Source organism: Lithobates pipiens, unplaced genomic scaffold (assembly GCF_037356315.1).
Source record: "Lithobates pipiens isolate NorthernLeopardFrog02 unplaced genomic scaffold, aLitPip1_a1.2 Scaffold_19, whole genome shotgun sequence".
NCBI classification, from domain to species: Eukaryota; Metazoa; Chordata; class Amphibia; order Anura; family Ranidae; genus Lithobates; species Lithobates pipiens.
The window spans coordinates 478,451,579-478,472,720 of record NW_027507764.1 but is presented as its reverse complement, the minus strand read 5'-3'; the positions used below and the strand labels follow the sequence as shown (position 1 = coordinate 478,472,720).

Here is a 21,142-nt window from a genome sequence, read left to right as displayed (position 1 = left end):
GTAATCACTGCTATATAAATGCAGTGATTCCTGTGTAAATGACACTGGCAGTGAAAGGGTTAACCAGTGGGAGGCAGTGTAGGGGTTAAGTGTTCCTAGGGGTGTGTTACTAACTGTGGGGGGGTTGGGCTTTCATTTAGTGTACACTGATCTCTGCTCCAATCACATGGAGCAGAGATCAGCGTCACTAGTTGCTAGGCAGAATGGAAAAATGTTGTTTACACAGCATTTCCTCCATTCGACCGCTCCGTGAGACGATCGCGGGGATGCCCGCGGCGATCGAGTCCGCGGGTCCCGCGACCGGACTCACGGGGGTCCCGACCAGCGCGGGAGCGTGCCGCCGGCGGAGCGCACCCGATGGCAGGGCGGCATCGAATATTGGACGTACCTGTACGCCAATATGCCTGCCCGTGCCATTCTGTCGACGTACATCGTCGTGCGCTGGTCGGGAAGTGGTTAAGTAATTAGATAAACTACAAAGGCAATGTGTAAGGAAGAAACTGAGTGGGACTGCAGGCCTGCTTAAACTTAAGTATAAGGATATAGTTCATAGACTAGCAGACAGATGAGCTTTAATGATGAGATGGTGAGGACCTGTTGGTTTAAGAGGCATGAGAAGACACTTGAACATGCCAATCTGTATACTGTAAACATGATAAAAGGCTGTTATTTCTGTAACCGGCATAGTATGTTCCATCAGATAAAGTTTTGCAACTCCTTGTCCAGCTTCTTCTTGTACATTGGTATTTTCAGTTTGCTTGACCAATAAACAAAAATACATCCATTGCTAGTATAGGGGAGGTTTCTCCGATCGATCCATAGTAAGATGCAGAGCTGGAGAACTATAGCCAAATAGTAGTAAGAAGGGATCTTTAGGAATAGAACAATTGGTTACTCCATATACAGCCATGGCCAAAAATATTGGCACTCCTGCATTTCTGTCAAATAAGGCACCACTTCGCCAAGAAATGTTTAGGCGTTTTCATGTGTATTTCTTTTGTTTTTATTGGTATGACACAAAAAAGTGGAGAAATAAAAAGCCAAACCTTATACATTCCACACAAAACTCCAAAATGGACTGGACAAAAAATGTGGCACCCTCAATTTAATATTTGGTAGCACACCCCTTGGAAAAAAATAACTGGAATCAATTGCTTCCTGTAACAATCAATTAGTTTTTTACACCTCTCTACTGGAGTTTTGCCAACTGCTCCAGGTCTCTCGGGTTGAAAGGGTTCCTTTTCACAACTGCTGTTATGAGATTCTCCACAGGTGCTCTATGGTATTTAGATCTGGACTCATTGCTAGACAGTTCAGTACTCTTCAGAGCTTTGTCTTAAACTATTTCTGGGTGCTTTTTCACATGTGATTTGGGTCATTGCCCTGCTCTAAGACCCATGACCTCTGACAGAGACCCAACCTTATGACACTGGGCCCTACATTGCACCCCAGAATTATTTGTCAGTCTTCAGATTCCATAATGCCATCTCCTTGCTCCATCTGACACAACAGAAAAGTTGAGTCAATTTTCACCATTTTAACTGGTTGCCGGGGCGATTTATATATTATCAGCACCTGCTAATTGACACAATTACAAATTACAAAAGCATCACAAACTTGGAATGCAATTATTTCTTACAATTTTGACACTGTGCCAATAATTTTGTCCTGTCCAGTTTTGGAGTTTTACGTGGAATATGTCAGATTTGGCTTTTTTGTTTCTACAATGTTTTTGTGTCATACCAATACAAAAGAAATAAATATGACCATGCCTAAACATTTTAATTGCAACAATGTGTGATGTGGTGCATTATCTGACAGAAAAGCAGGGGTGCCAATATTTTTGCCCATGACTGTATAAAGCTGATCACTTGGTCCCAGAAGTTAGTGATTAAAGGGCACAACTGGAAATGGTGTGTATGATAGGGCCAACTGGAACTGTACAGGGGACAGGTAGATGCCTTAGGATTATCTGTTGCTGAAATTGAAAATGAAGGCCCTATGGAGTTACTTGAAATGAGATTCTCTTCAAAGGTCACAAGTTTCCATACGCTGTTATTAGGAGTGTTGCAAATAATCATTGAATCGATGCATCACGATTCAGCCTTACGCGATTCTGCATCGATGTAGAAAAAGACTGAATTGCGATTGTACAGATGATGTCCTCTCTGCCTGTATGTCACTGACCTTCCCCAGGGAAGACGCTCAATAGTGCCTGGGTGGATCATACACAGTGGACATCTCCCACTGTGTCACGGAGCTTCGATCTGTATATCCCAGGCGCCTGACGTCCTCTTCCTTCCTCCAGTGGCCGCTGTAGCATAGTCCCGCCTCCTAGACTGGGTCCTGTGATAGATGGAACACTGATCAGTGTTCCGTCTATCACAGGACCCGGTCTAGAAGGCAGGACTCTGCTACAGGGGCATCTGGAGGAGGAAAAGGAGGGAGGAGGATGACGAGGGGCGTCCTGGGATATACAGATCAAAGTTCTGTGACACAGCGGGAGATGCCCCATGTGTATAATCCATCAAGGCACTGGTAAGTCTGCATTAATGGGCACAGCGACTCTGCATTCAGTGAGGCTGATTGATTGGTACAATGAGGCCGTGGCACAAAGTGGAAGCTCTGCTCATCCGTCTCCCCCCCCCCCCCACCCCCAGTGCCATTTGGCACCTTTCAGGGGGGCAGGAACCTGTTTTTGACAGGCACCTGTGTCCACTCTTGTCAGACCTCGCCGTGGTGAGGTACGTCAAATGTTCACCCCCTCCTTCTTCTCCACCGCCAGGCCATTCTAAAAGCACATGGTGCTTCACGCATGCGCAGTAGGGAATCAGCTTCACTGCCAGTTTCCCTTACAGGCTATGGCGGTGGCAGCACCCGAGAGTAGATGGAAACATTGGCTGGGGTGCTGACATCGCTGGATTCCAGGACAGGTAAGTGTCCTAATATTAAAAGTCAGCAGCTACAGTATGTGTAGCTGCTGACTTTTATTTTATTCAATGGGGGGCCTGGAGCACAGCTTTAATAGCTACTTCCCTGCCTACAGTAGCTAAGGAATGATAGGTCTGAACCTGAAAGTGGCATAATAAATGAAACTTTCATGTTCATTTATTGCAGAGGAGATTGGGGAACTGATGTTGTTCAATCTCCTCCCACACATTGGGTTAGGGCAGTTTAGTATGGTCCAGGGCTCCCTGGAGGAGTGGGAAAGCCTGGGAACCCCCATGGAAGGTACTGGGAGGAGGGTAGTATTGTTTTGCTACTGTAAAAGTGATTGTTGGCTTAAAAAAACAATGGCAGGCTCACAACTAAAAAAAACAAAAAACAATACATCAGCTGTGAGCGTAGTCTAACCCCTTGAATACCAAGATGTTTATAAACGTGTCTTGGTAGGCAGAGGGTTAAAGGAGAATCCATATTTGTATATTTGTAGAAGGGTCAGAACCTCTGTCCTGTTTCTATTGCTGTGCATGCAATTAGGAAGTTTTCTATTACACTTGTTACATAAATTTACACAGTTTATGAAAAATAATTTCCAGAAGCCCTGGAACTCTCAACTTGACCTCCATATCAAACCTTTGTCATCCACCCATCCCACAGTTCAGTACATGTGTCTCTCTACATGTTGCCAAGCTAAATGCATTACATCGTATGACGTGGGGGGCATGCCAGAGCTCAAGTCAATATTTACATACAACGCGCATCAAGGTTTTGAGCTTCTGGGGGCATGCAGATTGCATTGAAAACCAACAGTATGTTTAGGTACCTTACTTTTATAAACTAATAGCAATCAATTACTTGGTCATTTTATAAACTGAAACGTTTAAAAAAAAATAAAGCTTAAAATTGTGCTCAGGTTCATCCAAATAAAAGGTAAAAAAAAAGAGTTTGCTGAGAAAACATTATGAGCGGTGGAAATACAGAGCAGTTGTAGACAAAAAAAAAAAATACAACTGTAATATAACACCAGCCTGATGACCAAAAGAGATTTTAACAGTTCAAGAAAAGATGGTTTGAACAATGCATAAAATGATGTGCAGCATTTATCAAATTTACTTACTTTTGTTCTTTGATCCACTGATTAACATTTGCAGCCACAAATTCACTTTCCCGATGGAGGCGACTGTTGTCAGTTTGTGTTGCTTCTAGAGCTTGGCATAGGATTTCCAGCTGTGGAAGTAGACAGATCAAAGAGTATGATGGACTCCCTAGAACAAGGGCTATCTGGAATACTAATAATAGTCTGTAATACTTGTAAAGAATCAAGTCATTTTTCTCCACTCCTTCAAATAATCATGGTTTCCTTGTACATGCTATTAATTGATTCAATATGCGAGATGGAATGTCTGAACCTTTCCCACGCTTTACATTTACCAGTTTACTATAATATGCATTACTTTACCTCCAGAGGTTGTTTAATTCAAATCAGGCTTATTTGATGAAAAATGAAAAGAGAGCCGTTACAACTTGTTATGTTTAAGCCTCGGTTCTTGGATAATGTGTGCCGTATGATATGTTTTTCATAAAGAAGCCATTTGCTGTTGAGGTGTATCTTTCAAAACTATTACAAGCAGAAGCTGGGCAAGACGAAAGAAGAATTATTTTGGCTTATCTAAAGAAATAGGATTATAAGTATATACTTTTGATTATCACTGAAGTTGTTATAGGGAAGGTAGCAAAGAAACTGCAAATAAAAAAAATATATAGTTTTTTTTTTAATTTACATAATCTTCAGTTGTTTATAGATCCCAGTTTACATCCACAGACATCTCTATGGGGTTAGTGGATAGTGCTGAAATTTTAGCTTATCGCCATTTTCATTTACATGAGCTTACACCAGACATGTGCTCCTATTCAACCCCAGCCTGCTCTACAGAAAAGACAAGCATGCTCAGCTGATCAGAATCAGCATGTTTGGGGAACATCTTTCAAAGAATTGATCTGTTGGTAGTTGAGATATCTCTGTCTGGCCTCTGATACCTGTAGCAAGCATTGTACGCAAGTGCATTTCAGTAAGGCACATGGAAGTTATAGGCTGTGTTAAAGTGTTACTAAACCCAGGACCCCATATTCACTGGATCTGATCTCCCGCAATACACAGAACATGGAGATGCAATGGTTTTAGTAAATATAAACTTCTAAATACATTTTCTCATCAGCAGTATATAGCAGTCTTGTGACTTCTGTCAGTGTCCAGCCAAGCACTGGTTAACAGCTTCCCGGCCGCTGCACGATGATATACGTCGGCAGAATGGCACGGGTGTGCAAAAGGGTGTACATGTCCGTCCCCTTTAAAAACTGGTGCTGCAGGCAGGCGTGTGCACCTGCTGCGTTCTCCGTGACCATGGTTCCCACGGACTCGATGTCCACGGGGTGGCCGCGATCTTGTCACGGAGAGGTAGAACGGGAAGATGCCTTTGTAAAGAAATCATTTCCCCATTCTGCCTTGTGACATGACAGATATCACTGCTCCCTTTCATCAGGAGCAGTGATTGCTGTCATGTGTGTTGAAGCCCACCCCCCTTCGTTGGAATCACTACCTAGGACACACTTAACCCCTTCATCGCCCCCTAGTGGTTAACCCCATTCATTGCCATTGTCATTTACACAGTAATCAGTGCATTTTTATATCACCGATTGCTGTATAAATGATAATGGTCCCAAAATAGTGTCAAAAGTGTCCGATGTGTCCACCATAATGTAGCAGTCACAATAAAAATCGCAGATCCCTGCCATTACTAATAATAATAAAGAAAAATAATAATAAAAATGCCATAAAACTATCCCCTACTTTGTAGAAGTTACACATTTTGCGCAAACCAATCAATATACGCTTATTGTGATTTTTTTTACCAAAAATATGTAGAAGAATACATATTGGCCTAAACTGATGAAAATAATTATTTTAAATATATTTTTGGGGGTTTTTTATTATAGCAAAAAGTAAAAATATATATTTTTTTCAAAATCGTCGCTCTTTTGTTTATAGAGAAAAAAATGTAAAACGCAGCAGCGATCAAATACCACCAAAAGAAAGCTCTATTTGTGGGAAAAAAAGGTTGTCAATTTTGTTTGGGTACAACGTCATACGCCCCCGCAATTATTAGTTAAAGCAACGCAGTGCCGAATCACAAAAAGTGCTCTGGTCAGGAAGGGGGCAAATCCCACCTGGGGCTGAAGTGGTTAAAGCTTGTAGGAGGAGTTTTCATTCTCCTCTGTCCTATGAGGCTGCATGTCCCCTGGCCCTATGTATGGACAGTGCTGATTTGCCCTGTGCTGATCACAATAACACTCCCAAAAAAACACCTCTAGCAATACACACCAACTGAACATGTGCAGAGTGCCTCCAGGCTCTGTTCTATCGGCAGATGGATTTGAGGACTATGGAAGAAGGGAAGGATCAGAGAAGAGTGAGTATAACTAGAAGGGAATTTGTGTGATAGAATCTCAACATTTCTACCACCCGATTGTACCCTACTATAATAAGGTTTCATGGCCTCTACTAAATCAAGCACAGGCTGCACACCCCCCTCCTGGTCTCCTGAAATCCACCCAGTCTTCCCTACTCTCATATCCCTACTTACCTCCTAAACTAACTTCTATTTACCAAGAAAAATCTGGGTCTTAAACCTCTTGCTCCTTTAAGTCACATACCAATCAAGTCTCCTAATAGTTTGGGTTAAATTGTACATTCTATCAAGTGATCACAAAATGGCTAAATAAACAGTTAAATACACAGGAGCTTTTTTAGTTGCCTAGGGATTTCCATTGCTTTCTATCCAGTCCTACGATTTTCACAGCCCTGCCTGTCAGTATAGCTAGCCTGGTGACACAACTTTTCTCTGTTGCAATTAACCAAAATATATGATTGGACAGTAAAGGAGCAGACCTAGAGTAGATGGATTAAATCATCTCTCTCCCTTTTTTAACAAGTGTTTTACTAGCACAAGTTGAAGCTAAACTCTCTCTGGAAAAAAAATGACAGTTGCAGTGGGACCCCTCCACACTACAAGGATTGCATGCTTGTTTTATTTAGGGGGATAGGAATAGGGTGAAATACTTACGTAATTTTTCTCTCCTGCAATCTTTTTACTCTTTTTAAGATTAGTCCTCCGAAGCCACTTCTCTTCATTGTCCAACCAATGGCAGCTTTCTGATGACATTATGTGCAATGTAGGATCAGTGGTCCTGTATTACACATGAAGGCACAGATGGGCAGCCCACATTCTGCCAATGGACCCAACAGCAGTGAAAGTCCAACTGCTCAGGAAGCGAGCAATTGGCTAAGAAATTCAACTTATTCTTCATCCTATAGACAATCTGAGTGCTGCTGATAAAATGATACACCAAAATAATTGTAAGTAGTCCACATAAGTGACAAGTGCACAGACTTCCACCCCAGTTCCTCAGAATCAGCCACCAGATTAGTTTGATCTTTCATAAAAACAAAAAAAAAACTGAATATTGATGTCAAATATGCAAGCATGCAGAGATTTCCTGGCTCCTTACATTTTTCCACATAACTCTATTAATTCCATGTTTTAGTGAACTATAAATAGTTAATATGGACCAAGCTGGTCCAAGTTAAGTATTTCCTTCACTAACACATGCAGTAGCGGTCAGCACTGTATGAGCTGTATGTAACATCAGTTATATACAACAGACAGCATTGTGCTCCGAAAGCCAGATGTATACTCCCCATCCCACATCCTGAACAAAATTGGGCTGAGCGCTGCCCATCCATTCAAACAAAGCCTTGCATTTTCTGAATGAATACAAGGCTTACCCTGACTGGCTCAGGCAGACATGATGTCACAATCTCTGCCTCAATCAGAGGAAGCTTTGTAGTCATTTAGTAAATGTGAATGGCACAATAGAACTTAACCCAACTAAATTTTGTTCCCGGAGTGAGATGGGAAGTCGCCATCCTGTGGCTGGAACACAGCACTGCATGTAGTGCTGACAGACACTGCACGTTTTACGAAGGGAATAGTTCCCTTGGACCAGCTTGGTCCACACATATATGCATTGCCCTGTACAATGTGTTTTGTCTCACTGATCATCATCAGGAGTGAATATGAGCCTCTTTTCTCTGTTCTTTCCTTAACTGCTTCCTGTATAGCCATTTATATACATACCAGTGTCCTGATCACTGCTATACACTATACCAGCATTCTGATCCCCACCCTACCAGCATTCTGATTAGAGTCTGGTGTATACCAGTGTCCTGTTTACTGCCATATTTAATACCAGCATCCTAATCACCACCATACAAGTGGGTTGATCACCACCATACCAGCGTGATGATCCCTACCTTACCCCATAACAAAGGTCCTGATCAATGCCATACTCCATACCAGTGTCCTGATCCCCACCATACCTCATACCAGGGTCTTAATCCCCACCATAATGAATACAAATTTCATAATCACCACCATATATAATACCAGCCATACTAGTTTCCTGATAACTGCCATACCAGTACCAGTGTTAACAAAGCCAGTGTCACCAATTGTTTCCACTGTCCTTTCAGCTTTGTGTTAAAAAATATATATTTTCATTCTCTTTCTGCATTTTTCCAGAACATTTGCAAAAACGTATGGCAAAAATTAAGCCTTCAAAAGACTCACCACACCCTCTAAAAAATACCTTGGAGTATTAACTCTCCACAATGTAGTCATTTTGTGGGTCATTTTGTAGTCATTCCTGGTACTCCAGGGCCTCCACAAATGTGATAGGTAGCAAGGAAAATAGAGGTGTAAATTATGCCTCTAGTCATTAGAGTGCGCCTGGGATTTTTGGGCCCCCGCTGTGTGGCTATTCTGTGAAAACAGTCTCACACGTGGTATCACCACACTTGGGAGAAATAGCAGAATGTGTTTTGGGATGTATTTCTTAGTTTGTCTATGCGGCTTGTTAGAAAACATCCTATTCATTGACAACTTTATGTAAAATAAAATACATTTTCTTTTTCTTTTTGCATTTTCCAAAAACTTGTGGCAAAAAAGACATTTTCGAAATAATCACTATTCCTGTCAGAAAATATATTGGAGTGTTTGTTTTCCAAAATGGGGTCATTTTGTGGGCATTTTCGCTGTCCTGGAGCTCCAGGGCTCCAAAAATGTCATAGCCCCTCTATGCATCTAGCTGTGAAAGGCTCACACATGCAGTATCCCCATACTCAGGAGGCATAGCAGAATGTGCTTTGGGGTGGAATAGTATGTCAATGCTGTGTGTGAGAAATAACTTGTTAAAATAAAAATTTTGTGAAAAAAAAAATGTTTGTCACAACTTTTTGAAAGATTAGGAAATTAACACTTCAAAAAAACCTCTTATTTAATATCCGGGGGTATCTATTTTCCAGAAAAAAAAAAGGTAATTTGAGGTGTATTTGTACTGTTTTAGAGCTTCAAGAAATTAAGCCAGTCAGTACATCAGGATTGATTGATTTTCAAATATATATGCCATAGCTTGCAAGGTCTAAAACTTTCACACAGAGAAAATAATGTATGCTTATTTGGGATATTTTCACCAAAGAAATGTAGCTGAATAAATGTTGGCCTGCATTCATGAAGAAAGATTATTTGCAAAATGTTATAACTGGAACTAAGATTTTTTTTTTCATTTCCTTTTTTCATCTATAGAACAAAAATAAAAAAAAATCCAGTGGTAATTAAATGCCACTAAAAGAAAGCTCTCTCTGTCAAAAAAAACAAACAAAACAAGTGTTGCCTGACTGAGTAATTGTTCATCAAAGCATGACTGTGATGAAAAGTGAAAAATGGCCTGGACTAGAAGGGGGTGAAAGTGTCCAGACTTGAGGTGGTTAATGGGGCTACAGTATGTGGAGACATGCACGGAGCCAGGAAATCTCTGCATCCCTGCATATTTGACTTCAATATTTAGCACTTTTTGACATCAAATCACTCCAGTAAGTGATTCTGGGGCACTGGGGTGTACCTTGGAGGCTGCGAAGTGCTAGCACTTTACATCACTGAGTGTAGAAGTTTGTGCACTTGTCACTTATGGGGAATGTTTTGGTGTATCAATATACTATGTGAAAATGAACCATGTGTATATACTGTACAGTAATTGGTTCAAACACTTTATGAAGTGTATCTTTTTTTTTGGATTGTTGAACGGAGTGATTAATTCACTTATTTGGGTTAAAGTGTTGTATTTATTACGCATGAGATATCTTACATATTAACAGATTCCAAATTAGAATTCAACTGAGACAACATCTGGTCAAAAAAAAATTCTTCTAGTCCTCTAATATTTAACTGCAACCCTCATTCCTCTTCCAGCTCTGTCATGTCTTTTGGACTACAAAGCTTGCTTGGCCATCTGTTAGGTGGTCAAACATTCCGGTAAGGTATATTAATTTGCGTTAGAAGCCGATTGCCTACAATGCACAGCTGCACCCGATTTTGCACTCTCCAGTTTTAGTAAATCAACCCCTAAGTATCTATCCCCTTTCCTGGCCTAAGCCAGGAAAATCATGTTCAATTTGTTGTCTTCAGCCCTAATCTCTTTCTGTATCATGAATATGAGTAAGTTGCCTCAACTGCCCATCTAAAATGTCATCCGACTTCAATAGATTAACCAAAAGGTTTCAATCTGGCAGCATCATACAGATATACTTCAATGCTAGGTTTCCTAATGAAGGCAAAGCACTTCTTCCACTGGATGCTTTAGGGGAGCCCTCATTTTTTTCTTGTGACAGAAAGCTTTCTTGTGACATGCATTTCTCCCCTTAAAGACGGTTTTGAAAATAAATCTCTGACCATTCCAAATCAGATAAACCAGCACTGCTTTTCCCATTTCTATGGGAAGCCTTTATGCAGATTTGGCCATCATTTGGCGGACATCTAAAGTGTATCTTCCAGCCAGACTTATAGTTGAGCACTGCCCAATTACATGCCCATTATCAACAGAGAAGACCTAAAATGAGCCTGCTGCCAAATAGTGGGTGTATGTATAAATTATATAGATATACCCACATGTGGTGACTGTCTAGGTTTAAATCATTCATAGATATCTAAAATAATCAATTTATATTTCTATGTAGGAGTAGATTTCCTGATTAGTGGCAAAAAAAATAAAAAAATTGTAGCTGCATGTAACTTCAGACATTCCAAATGCTTAATCTGTGATTCCTGATCTCCAGTATTATACAGAGATAGCCAGATTACCCCTCTCCTTCCTGTAAAGGATGACTTACTTGTCAGTGTCACTCTTCACATGACTGATGACATCATACATATTCACAAGGTACATCAAAGAAATTGCAGTCTAGGAAAAATGATGATGTTGGAACTGGCTTAAGTCCCCTGCAGATATCTTTGTATGGAATATTAGACAGTAGACTCCGTGGAAGGAGAATATATCAGAGTTTCAGGAAGAGAAAAACTCTGAGTGACTCTTTTAGGTCCATCATGCTAGATAGAGAAATTAGGACTAAGCAGGGAGCAGGTGTCCACGATAGCACCTCTTCTGCCATATCAGACGAAAGAGATAAAACAATCCCTGTAATCAATTAGTTGCCATGGACTGCTAGAAGAACAAGCTGGTAGATGAAATAAAGAATTCATACTTAAAACGATTAGTCATTCTGAGGGTTTGACAAGCTGTTGATGGATCTTCAAAGGATTGAAGAATAAGATTATTGGGTCATAATTTATTGATAAGACCTATGTTGTATCCAGCATTGTCGCTTCCGGGCAAAGGTTTTCAATGAAGATATCAATCTTTTTAAATTTCAGGTCTTGAGTATTATCCCATTTAGAGTATATGTTGAGAAGCAAATAATAAGCTTTGCATCTAAAGGGACCAAGTGATAAATACTGTAAGCCCAACATTGACTTTGTTCTTGACATACAATTACTACATGTAAACAAAATGGCTTAGATCTAAATTGCTTTTGTATATACATACATCCCATAATGGTATTTCATTATGTTACTGCAAAGGAAAATAGTGTGATTCATTCAATTTGCAAATTTATCAAAAAGTTAAATATTTTAAAATAATTTTTAACATGTTTTTTCTCTTTTTAAATTGCTCAATAACACGGCCATAAAAACAAACAAATGCCTTTCTTAGTTGCTATTTAAGGTCCTAAGCAAAAAAAATTAAAAATAAAAAAAAATAAAAAAATATATATATATATATATATATATACACACACACTGTATGTCACAAAAGTGAGTACCCCCTCACATTTTTGTAAATATTTTATTATATCTTTTCATGTGACAACACTGAAAAAATTACACTTTGCTACAATGTAAAGTGGTGAGTGTACAAGCTTGTATTACAGTGTACACTTGCCGACCCCACAAAATAACAACACACAGCCATTAATGTCTAAACCGCTGGCAACAAAAGGGAGTACACCCGTAAGTGAAAATGTCCAAATTGGGCCCAAAGTGTCAATATTTTGTGTGGCCACCATTTTCCAGCACTACCTTAACCCTCTTGGTCATGGAGTTAACCAGAGCTTCACAGGTTGCTACATCATGGAGTTGGTGGATGTTAGAGACTTTGTGCTCCTCCACCTTCCATTTGAGGATGCCCCACAGATGCTCAATAGGATTTAGGTCTGGAGACATGCTTGGTCAGTCCATTAACTTTACCCTCAGCTTCTATAGCAAGGCAGTGGTCATCTTGGAGGTGTGTTTGGGGTCATTATCATGTTGGAAAACTGCCGAGGCCCAGTCTCTGAAGGGAGGAGATCATGCTCTGCTTTAGTATGTCACAGTACACTATGGCATCTATGGTCCCCTCAATGAACTGTAGCTCCCCAGTGCCGGCAGCACTTATGCAGCCCCAGACCACGACACTCACACCACCATGCTTGACTGTAGACAGGACACAGTTGCCTTTTTACTCTTCACCTGGCTGCTACCACACACACGTGACACCATCTGAACCAAATAATTTATCTTGGTCTTATCAGTTAAATGTGTTGGCCATCAATTCTAGTTAAATAGTTTGCTTGACACAATAAAGGTTAATGTGCATGCAGGGACACACAGAACACTATAGTGTGAAAGGGATCTTACATGTCAATGACTGCAACAGGAGGAGGATGATATCCATTGGTTGGCTTTGCTGATGGCATAGTAGAGAACAATCTTTAAATGGATATTGCCTTCTAGCAACTTAACTACAATTTGCTTTCTTGACTACTTTAATCATCTGTTTATACATATGTGCATCAGTGATGAAAGACCATGAATATATTAAAACATTAAAAAAAGATAACAGTAATATACATGTTAATAAAGTGCATGGGCATAACGATTTTCAAAAAAAATGCAAACCATTTTAAATATGTATATTTTTCATTATTGACTGTTCCTCTGTTGTAAGGGGCACATTTCAGAAAATGTATCAAATATGGTAGTTAAGCTGTGTGAAATATTGGCTAACGGTACAACATTTTCTTTGAACTTACCTCCCTCTGTGCACTAATGTATTTCTTCTCAGAGGTTTTCAGTTCATTTTGCAAATTTGCCACCTAAAAGATATATGGATAGGTTATCAAGGGTTTTAAAAATAAAACAAACTTTAAAAATGTATACAAATAAATCACCTGCTGCTCAATAAGAAATGCATAGGATCTGCTTGTGACAGTATTGTATTTTATTCGGCCACACTGAAAAAATGGTTAAACTCTCCTGAACAAAAAATGTAGCAATTATATGTATGAATGTGTAATAAAGACTGAATGAATAAAGACTTAATGGAAATACTGTCTAAAAGAATACAATGTATCTTTAACCAGTTTTAAGCATCTTTAACCAGTTTTTTTTTTTATTGGATGGGGAAGGGATAGACCCACTGACAACTGTTTGTCCTGATGACTATTGTCAACAAAACAAAGTGATATCAAATTTGAGAGTTGTCCCCGGAAGATGAGGGAAAATTTTCCAATGGGAACACCTCTATAGGAAGCGAGGATACATTTCTCCAATAGCGCAACATACAGCAAAAAATAAACTATCAGAGATTTTAACCTTTCCAACCCTATCCAAAACAACAAAAAAAAAATAATTAAAGAATGCTAACATTTTAAATGTAGATTTGGGTCCCACCAATGAAACCATAGTATAAAAAAGCTATTTTTTTCTTTAGCCTTTAGTCCTGCTATTTAAAATTGAAAAACATACACTATATTGTCAAAAGTATTGGGATCCCTGCCTACAAATGAACTTTAATGGCATCCCTGTGTGGACCTTGCTTTGTGCACTGGTGCGCAGTTATGTTAGAACAGGAAGGAGCCATCCCCAAACTGTTCCCACAAAGTTGAGAGCATGAAATTGTCCAAAATGTCTTGGTATGCGGAAGCCTTAGCTGGGTTTACATCTAAGCCACTAGCGGCTCACAGCAGGGGTCCGGTGCATCAATGTTCACATTTCAGGTGACATTTCAGCACACATTTTTGGCTGAATTCGGACCTAAAATGGACCAAAAGACGTGCAGGACCCGATGTAAATTCGCACCGGAGCGGCAGCAGAGATATGTGAACCGGCTCCATAGAGAGTCGTTCACAATCTCCTACTATTGCGAATTGGATGCGGGGAACTGCTGTACTAGTCTGAACCCAGTCTCAAGAGTTCCCTTCACTGGAACTAAGGGGCCAAGCCCAACCCCTGAAAAAACAACCCCACACCATAATCAAAATTCTGCTGAAACTGTCTTGCGTACACACGATCACACCAAAGTCTGACCGTCAAGAACACGGTGACACGGGACTAGAAAAAGGAAATTCAATACCCAGTAGCTAATAGCTTCTGTCTCGTACTTGCTTCAGAGCATGCACCGTTTTTGGTCCATCGGAACAGCATACAGATGAGCGGTTTTCCCGATTGGAATTGGTTCCGTTGGAAATATTTAGAACATGTTCTATTTCTAGGTTCATCAGAATTTTCAACGTAAAAAGTCCGATGGGGCATACACACGATCGGAATATACGATGAAAAGCTCACATCTGACTTTTTCTGTTGGACATTCCGCTCGTATGTACGCGGCATAAGAGCCTGAAAAACAGTTTGACTTTGTTAAGTACAGTAATTAAAAGAGAAGTATGACCAAAGTTTTTTTTTTTTTTTTTTTTTTTACATCCCTTGATGATCACAGGAAAGCACTTACTTTTGTTTTCCTGTGTGAGACCTGAAGCCAACTGTGCCTGCCCACTGTTCCAGTGAGTGGTAGAGAAACAGAATGACAGTCACTGCTCTCCACTCTGAGCAGATTGAGAACTATGATCAATGGTCACATAATCACCAAGTTCTCGGTCTGTGATCCTACCATGGGACAGTTGCAGCATAGAGGTGAGTATGTAGGTTTGTTTGTTTTTTTCTAAACCCCATAATTCTTCAATATTTCAGAACTGATAAAGCTTTTGATGTGTTTATTCACTTAAAGGACATTTTAAGATTCCCTTTTTTTAGCTGCAATGTTCTTTAAGTGAATAAACACATCAAAACCTTTATCAGTTAACATACAATTTTCTCATGTTCAGAAGGCCTGACAAGTAGAGCAAATGGGAACTCATAACTTCAATAGACTCTTAAAAATTATCTGTAAGATCAGCACTGTTTTGGAGAAAAATGGCATACATCTTTGAGCCTGCTAGTATACAAATTATACCAACAGACTAGATTTGCCTCCTCATATTCTGTTGTGTTGATAAATATTTGTGTGTTTTTCTTTTGCCGATTACTATCTCAAAAGGACAATGGGGCCCTCGATTCACTTATGTCTTAAAGCAAATGTGTAGCCAGACATCTAAATTTGCAGCTGCAATATGCAACTGTAAACTGTCTTACATTTCAAAAATTTTGTAATTCTGTTCTATCAGTTTTCCAAAATTTAAAGGCATTATAAACCTTTACCTAAAACATAAAGGCATTATAAACTTTCCTACCTATGACCAGTGTTTTTCATATTTCATCATATGGAAGATGTCCACTGATATATAGTTTCATAGTTTTTAGGGCTACAACCAGCGATTATTTTCATAATTGATTAGTTGGCCGATTATTGTTTTGATTAATCGGTTAATAACCTTAAAAAAAAAAGTGTGGTGTATAATTTAGTTAATATGTAAAGTTAAAAAAAAAGGCAATTTATTCTTAAATATCTATATACATTAGTAAATATAAATAAACAACTATATGGTTAGGGAGCAAAATACCTAATCTCTGAGAATAACAGACAGAAGAGATATACTGTATATATTAGAGGGGATATATACTGTATATTCTATTAGAGGAGAGAGATACTGTATATACCGGTACTATTAGAAGAGATATACTGTATATACTATTAGAGGAGAGATATACTGTATATACTATTAAAAGAGATATACTGTATATACTATTAGAGGAGAGATATAATGTATTTATTATTAGAGGGGATATATACTTCATATACTATTAGAGGGGATATATACTGCATATACTATTAGAGGGGATATACTGTATAAACTATTAGAGGAGAGATATACTGTATATATTATTTGAGGAATGATATAGTGTATATACTATTAGAGGAGATATACTGTATATACTAGAGATATACTATTAAAGGGTCAATCTAGTAAATATCATTAGACTCATTAACTTTAACCCCATTATGTTACTGGCCGATTAATCGATTATGAAAATAGTAATCAATTAATTTCATAATTGATTCGTTGTCGATTAATCGATTAGTTGTTTCAGCCCTAATAGTTTTGCTTGTTTGTTTGTCTGTACGCACAGTCTATAGTAGAGTAAATGTTCACATTCCTGTGCCTGAAGTTTTTTTTTTTTTTTTTTTTTTTTTTTTAAGGTAAAAAGATGAGTCATGTTACATAACACTATGCAGGGTATTACCTGACCCCTGTCTTTAGTCTGAAAACTGAATTTTCTTGTGAAAAAACTACATATCCCACAATCCTGTGATCTCTCAGTCTAATACTCAGCAGGTGAGAGCTAGCTATACATTATAATATAATGTATAAATATGTAAGCCACAAGTAGGCAGAACATTTCCAGACACGCAGAGAGCTCAATGGTGCAGCTGGAGGATATGTTTTATTACAATAGCATTGCCACATTCATGATGCAACACAGAGAGGATGACAATGCATACATGACCCGAAACAGGAAGTTGACTTGTCCCTTTGGTGAATATCATTACAAGGTGAGGCAAACAAATGATACAGGGTCTATAGCAACACTAATATCTAGTTAAAACAATGAACACATTTGAAAGTGTACAATACCTTTAAACCATTCCATCAGACAGCACAGATTGGTCAAGGACTTTCTCACCCTGTGGCTGGTTACTTATCACATTAATGAGGTCAATCCTGCATTCTATACTCCTACCAGGCAAGCCCTTGTGCAAAACCTAGTTGGCCCAGATTACTGTCCTTTCCTCTTCCTGCCTGAATATGCAGAGAATTACAGGAAGCTAATAAAAACACAGACTTAAGCTTAGCACACACGGGCTGAATGTTGGTCCACATGAGCCGGTTCAATAAAAAACAGCTGACATTTGGCCTGTGTGTATGGTAGCCTGTGCGACAGAAGCCGGCTGTTTGGCCAGCTTCTATCGGACAAGCATGCTGGAAAACCAGCAGCTTGGCTTAGAGCGTTGATAGAACAGCAGGGGAGATAGATGTACTAACATCAGATATCTTTTTTCTGTTCAATCCACCTAGTGTAGTGTGGTGTGTACTAGGCTTATGGTTCACCTTAAATGGGCATTGAACATAAGCCTAGTACACACCACTGAGTTGAAAAAATAAATAGTGGTGTATACTAGGCATATAGTTCCCTTTAAATGGACATTTGATGGTGTTTAGAGAGCAGTTACTTAGATTGTATACCTACCAGCACCTCTGCTTTCAAGCAAACCCGTTTAACCACTTGCCAACCGCCGCACGCCATTTACGTCGGCATTATGGTACAGGCAGGCAAAAGGGCATACCCGTACATCCCTTTGAATTTTTTGCCTAGGGGGCACAGGTATGTGCACTGCAGGAGTGATTGTGGCGAGGAGATGCCTATGTAAACAAGGCCTTTCCCTGTTCTGCCTAGCAACATGACAGGGATCTACTGCTCCCTGTCATTGGGAGCAGTGATCTCTGTCATGTTGTAGTGAGCCCATCCCCCCTACAGTTAGAACACATCCAGAGAACACACTTAACCCCTTGATTGCCCCTAGTGTTTAACCCTTCCCTTCCTGTGTCATTTATACAGTAATCAGTGGCTATTTGTAGCTCTGGTCGCTGTATAAATGTATGCATTGCATACTAGCACATTATGAAACACTTACCTTATAATGAAGTCCCTGCAGCGGCGCCCGATGACACTGCTGAGGGGGCTGACATGTTCCTCCGACGTTTCTTCTGAGTTTGCAGGCTCTAGCGGTGTGAATGGCCAGAGCCATGATGATGTCACTCCCACGCATGAACGTGGGAGGCTTTGGCTCTAGCAAGAAGCTCTGACATTCCAGCACGATATGCTGGACCTTCATAACGCATGCGCTGCTGATGTCAGCAGCTGCATACAGGGTGAATATCTCCTAAACAGTGCACGTTTAGGAGATATTCATTTTATCTACAGCTAAGCCTTATTATAGGCTTACCTGTAGGTAAAAATAACAAAGCGAAGTATAGAACCGCTTTAAAAATAAAAAAATAAAAATAAAAAGCATTAAAAAAAAATGGATTTCAGCTCTGTCTTGTATCACAATGGTGGCTAAAAGTTCAGAGCCAAGCAAGTGGCTGGCACTGTAAAGAGGATTCCCGCTAAGTAGCCACAGATCTTAAAGCAACTTTTGGAAGTGAAATGATATGCAAGGCTGCTTGGGGTTTTCCCTTGAATCAGCAGGTCACAGTTTAGCTCTAAGGAACACACAGCGATCCATCATTAATTTACATTAAACTCCCAGCGCAAGTCCTGCCATTCAGAACTGTTCTGTCTTAATAACACAAGAATAGTATATTTACTGATTTAGCAAAATCTGGTCAAATTACATGTGGCAGCATCTTTATGTTCGGCCTATAAAGCGCTCAGCTTTATGTCTTGCTGTTTATAAGCCACTCACAAGGCTGTGTGTCATTATGGCCTCATTACTGTTGGCTGGAAGTACATTATAGCTTATATAAATATTATACATAGGCTGCAATTTGAGTAATCAGCTGCTTGTGATTGACAGAAATCCACACTGTCATTTACACTGCACTGTATGACTTGCACTGTGGCGCTTTTTCTAAGCTGTAATAAAAAAAAAATGGTCTATCTACATCGACTTTAGCCCAACTGTAATCTGTAAAGAAAGAGAAGAAGCCTTTTTTCATACATTCCCTTAATCTACTCCTGCGTTCCTCTGCAACTGGTAAGACACGCTATACTTATGCCTTGCTATATTCATAGCGCATACAATATTTACAAACTATAGAATCTATCTTACTTGGCATGCCCATCTGGTTTATATGATCAATAATAATATTAATGCAGTTACTCTTAGCAACCAATTAGAAGTCTTTCAACAGCCAAACTATTATAAAAGGAAAAAACCTGACTGACATTTGTTACTACTGATGAACAGCATGCTTACTGACATTTCATTATGAACCAGGGACAGTTTGCTGTTAAGCTGTGTAGTTAAACGTATCCTTTTGCTATAGTGTCTTAGCGGACCAAATATCGCCATAACTAGAATTACTTCATACAAATTAACCTAAAATGTAAACAGTTTGTTAGCATTATAAATGCAGTCCATGGCAGATCACTGGTTTTGAAAATGGTGTTGAAAATCCTATCCATGCTGAAAGGGATTCACAACAAACAGCACAGGGATTTGTTTGGAGTGTTGGAAATAAAAAATAAAAAAAATGTTTGTTTTTTTTATTTAGAATTATGCTCTGAGGATCTTTATTGCTCAGAATAAAAAACACAAGCCCAAGGTTTTTTAACCACTTTCAGACCGGACCAATTTGCTGGTCAAAGACCAGACCACTTATTGCGATTCGGCACTGCGTTGCTTTAACTGACAATTGCGCGGACGTGCGACGTGGCTCCCAAACACAATTGACGTCCTTCTTTTCCCACAAATAGAGCTTTCTTTTGGTGGTATTTGATCACCCCTGCGTTTTTTATTTTTTGCGCTATAAACAAAAATAGAGCGACAATTTTGAAAAAAACGCATTATTTTTTTACTTTTTGTTATAATAAATATCCCCCAAAAATATATTAAAAACATTTTTTTCCTCAGTTTAGGCTGATACGCATTCTTCTACATATTTTTGGTAAAAAAAAATCGCAATAAGCGATTATTGATTGGTTTGCGCAAAAGTTATAGCGTTTACAAAATAGGGATAGTTTTATAGCATTTTTATTAATAATTTTTTATTATTTTTTTTTACTAGTAATGGCGGCGATCAGCTATTTTTATTGTGACTGCGACATTGTGGGGGACCCATCGGACATTTTTGACACATTTTTGGGACCATTGTCATTTATACAGTAATCACTGCTATATAAATGCAGTGATTCCTGTGTAAATGACACTGGCAGTGAAGAAGTTAACCAGTGGGTGGCAGTGTAGGGGTTAAGTGTTCCTAGGGATGGTTACTAACTGTGGGGGGGTTGGGCTTTCATTTAGTGAACACTGATCTCTGCTCCAATCACAAGGAGCAGAGATCAGCGTCACTAGTTGCTAGGCAGAATGGAGAAATGTTGTTTACAACGGCACTTCTCCATTCGGCCGCTCCGTGAGACGATCGCGGGGATGCCCGCGGCGATCGAGTCCGCGGGTCCCGCGACCGGACTCACGGGGGTCTCGACCAGCGTGGGAGCGCGCCGCCGGCGGCGCGCTCCCGTAGGCAGGGCGGCAAATTTAAAGGGACGTACATGTACGCCCATTTGCCTGCCCGTGCCATTCTGTCGACGTACATCGTCGTGCGCTTGTTGGCAAGTGGTTAAGGTACATGATCTAGGGATCTTATGCAAATGCTGATTTTCATATTTGTTAACTCAGCAACCTAGGAAAAGTATGTTTATATTAGGTGTTCTTACACTTAAAGTGTAAGTAAACCCCTCTATCGTTTTCAGCCAAGGAAGCTGCCATCTTT

At 39.6% G+C, this 21,142-nt stretch overlaps 1 protein-coding gene across 2 annotated transcripts in view; it reads right to left on the bottom strand.

The window, feature by feature from the left end:
* Positions 1–21,142, bottom strand: part of LOC143997335 (uncharacterized) — a 585,170-nt gene that overhangs the window by 177,595 nt on the left and 386,433 nt on the right. For both annotated transcript variants that reach the window (XM_077492911.1, XM_077492912.1), the window contains exons 20-21: positions 13,463–13,525; positions 4,061–4,170 (exon numbers count right to left, since the gene is read on the bottom strand). In XM_077492911.1, coding sequence (XP_077349037.1) covers positions 4,061–4,170; positions 13,463–13,525 — 173 coding nt within the window. The remainder of the gene's footprint in view (positions 1–4,060; positions 4,171–13,462; positions 13,526–21,142) is intronic.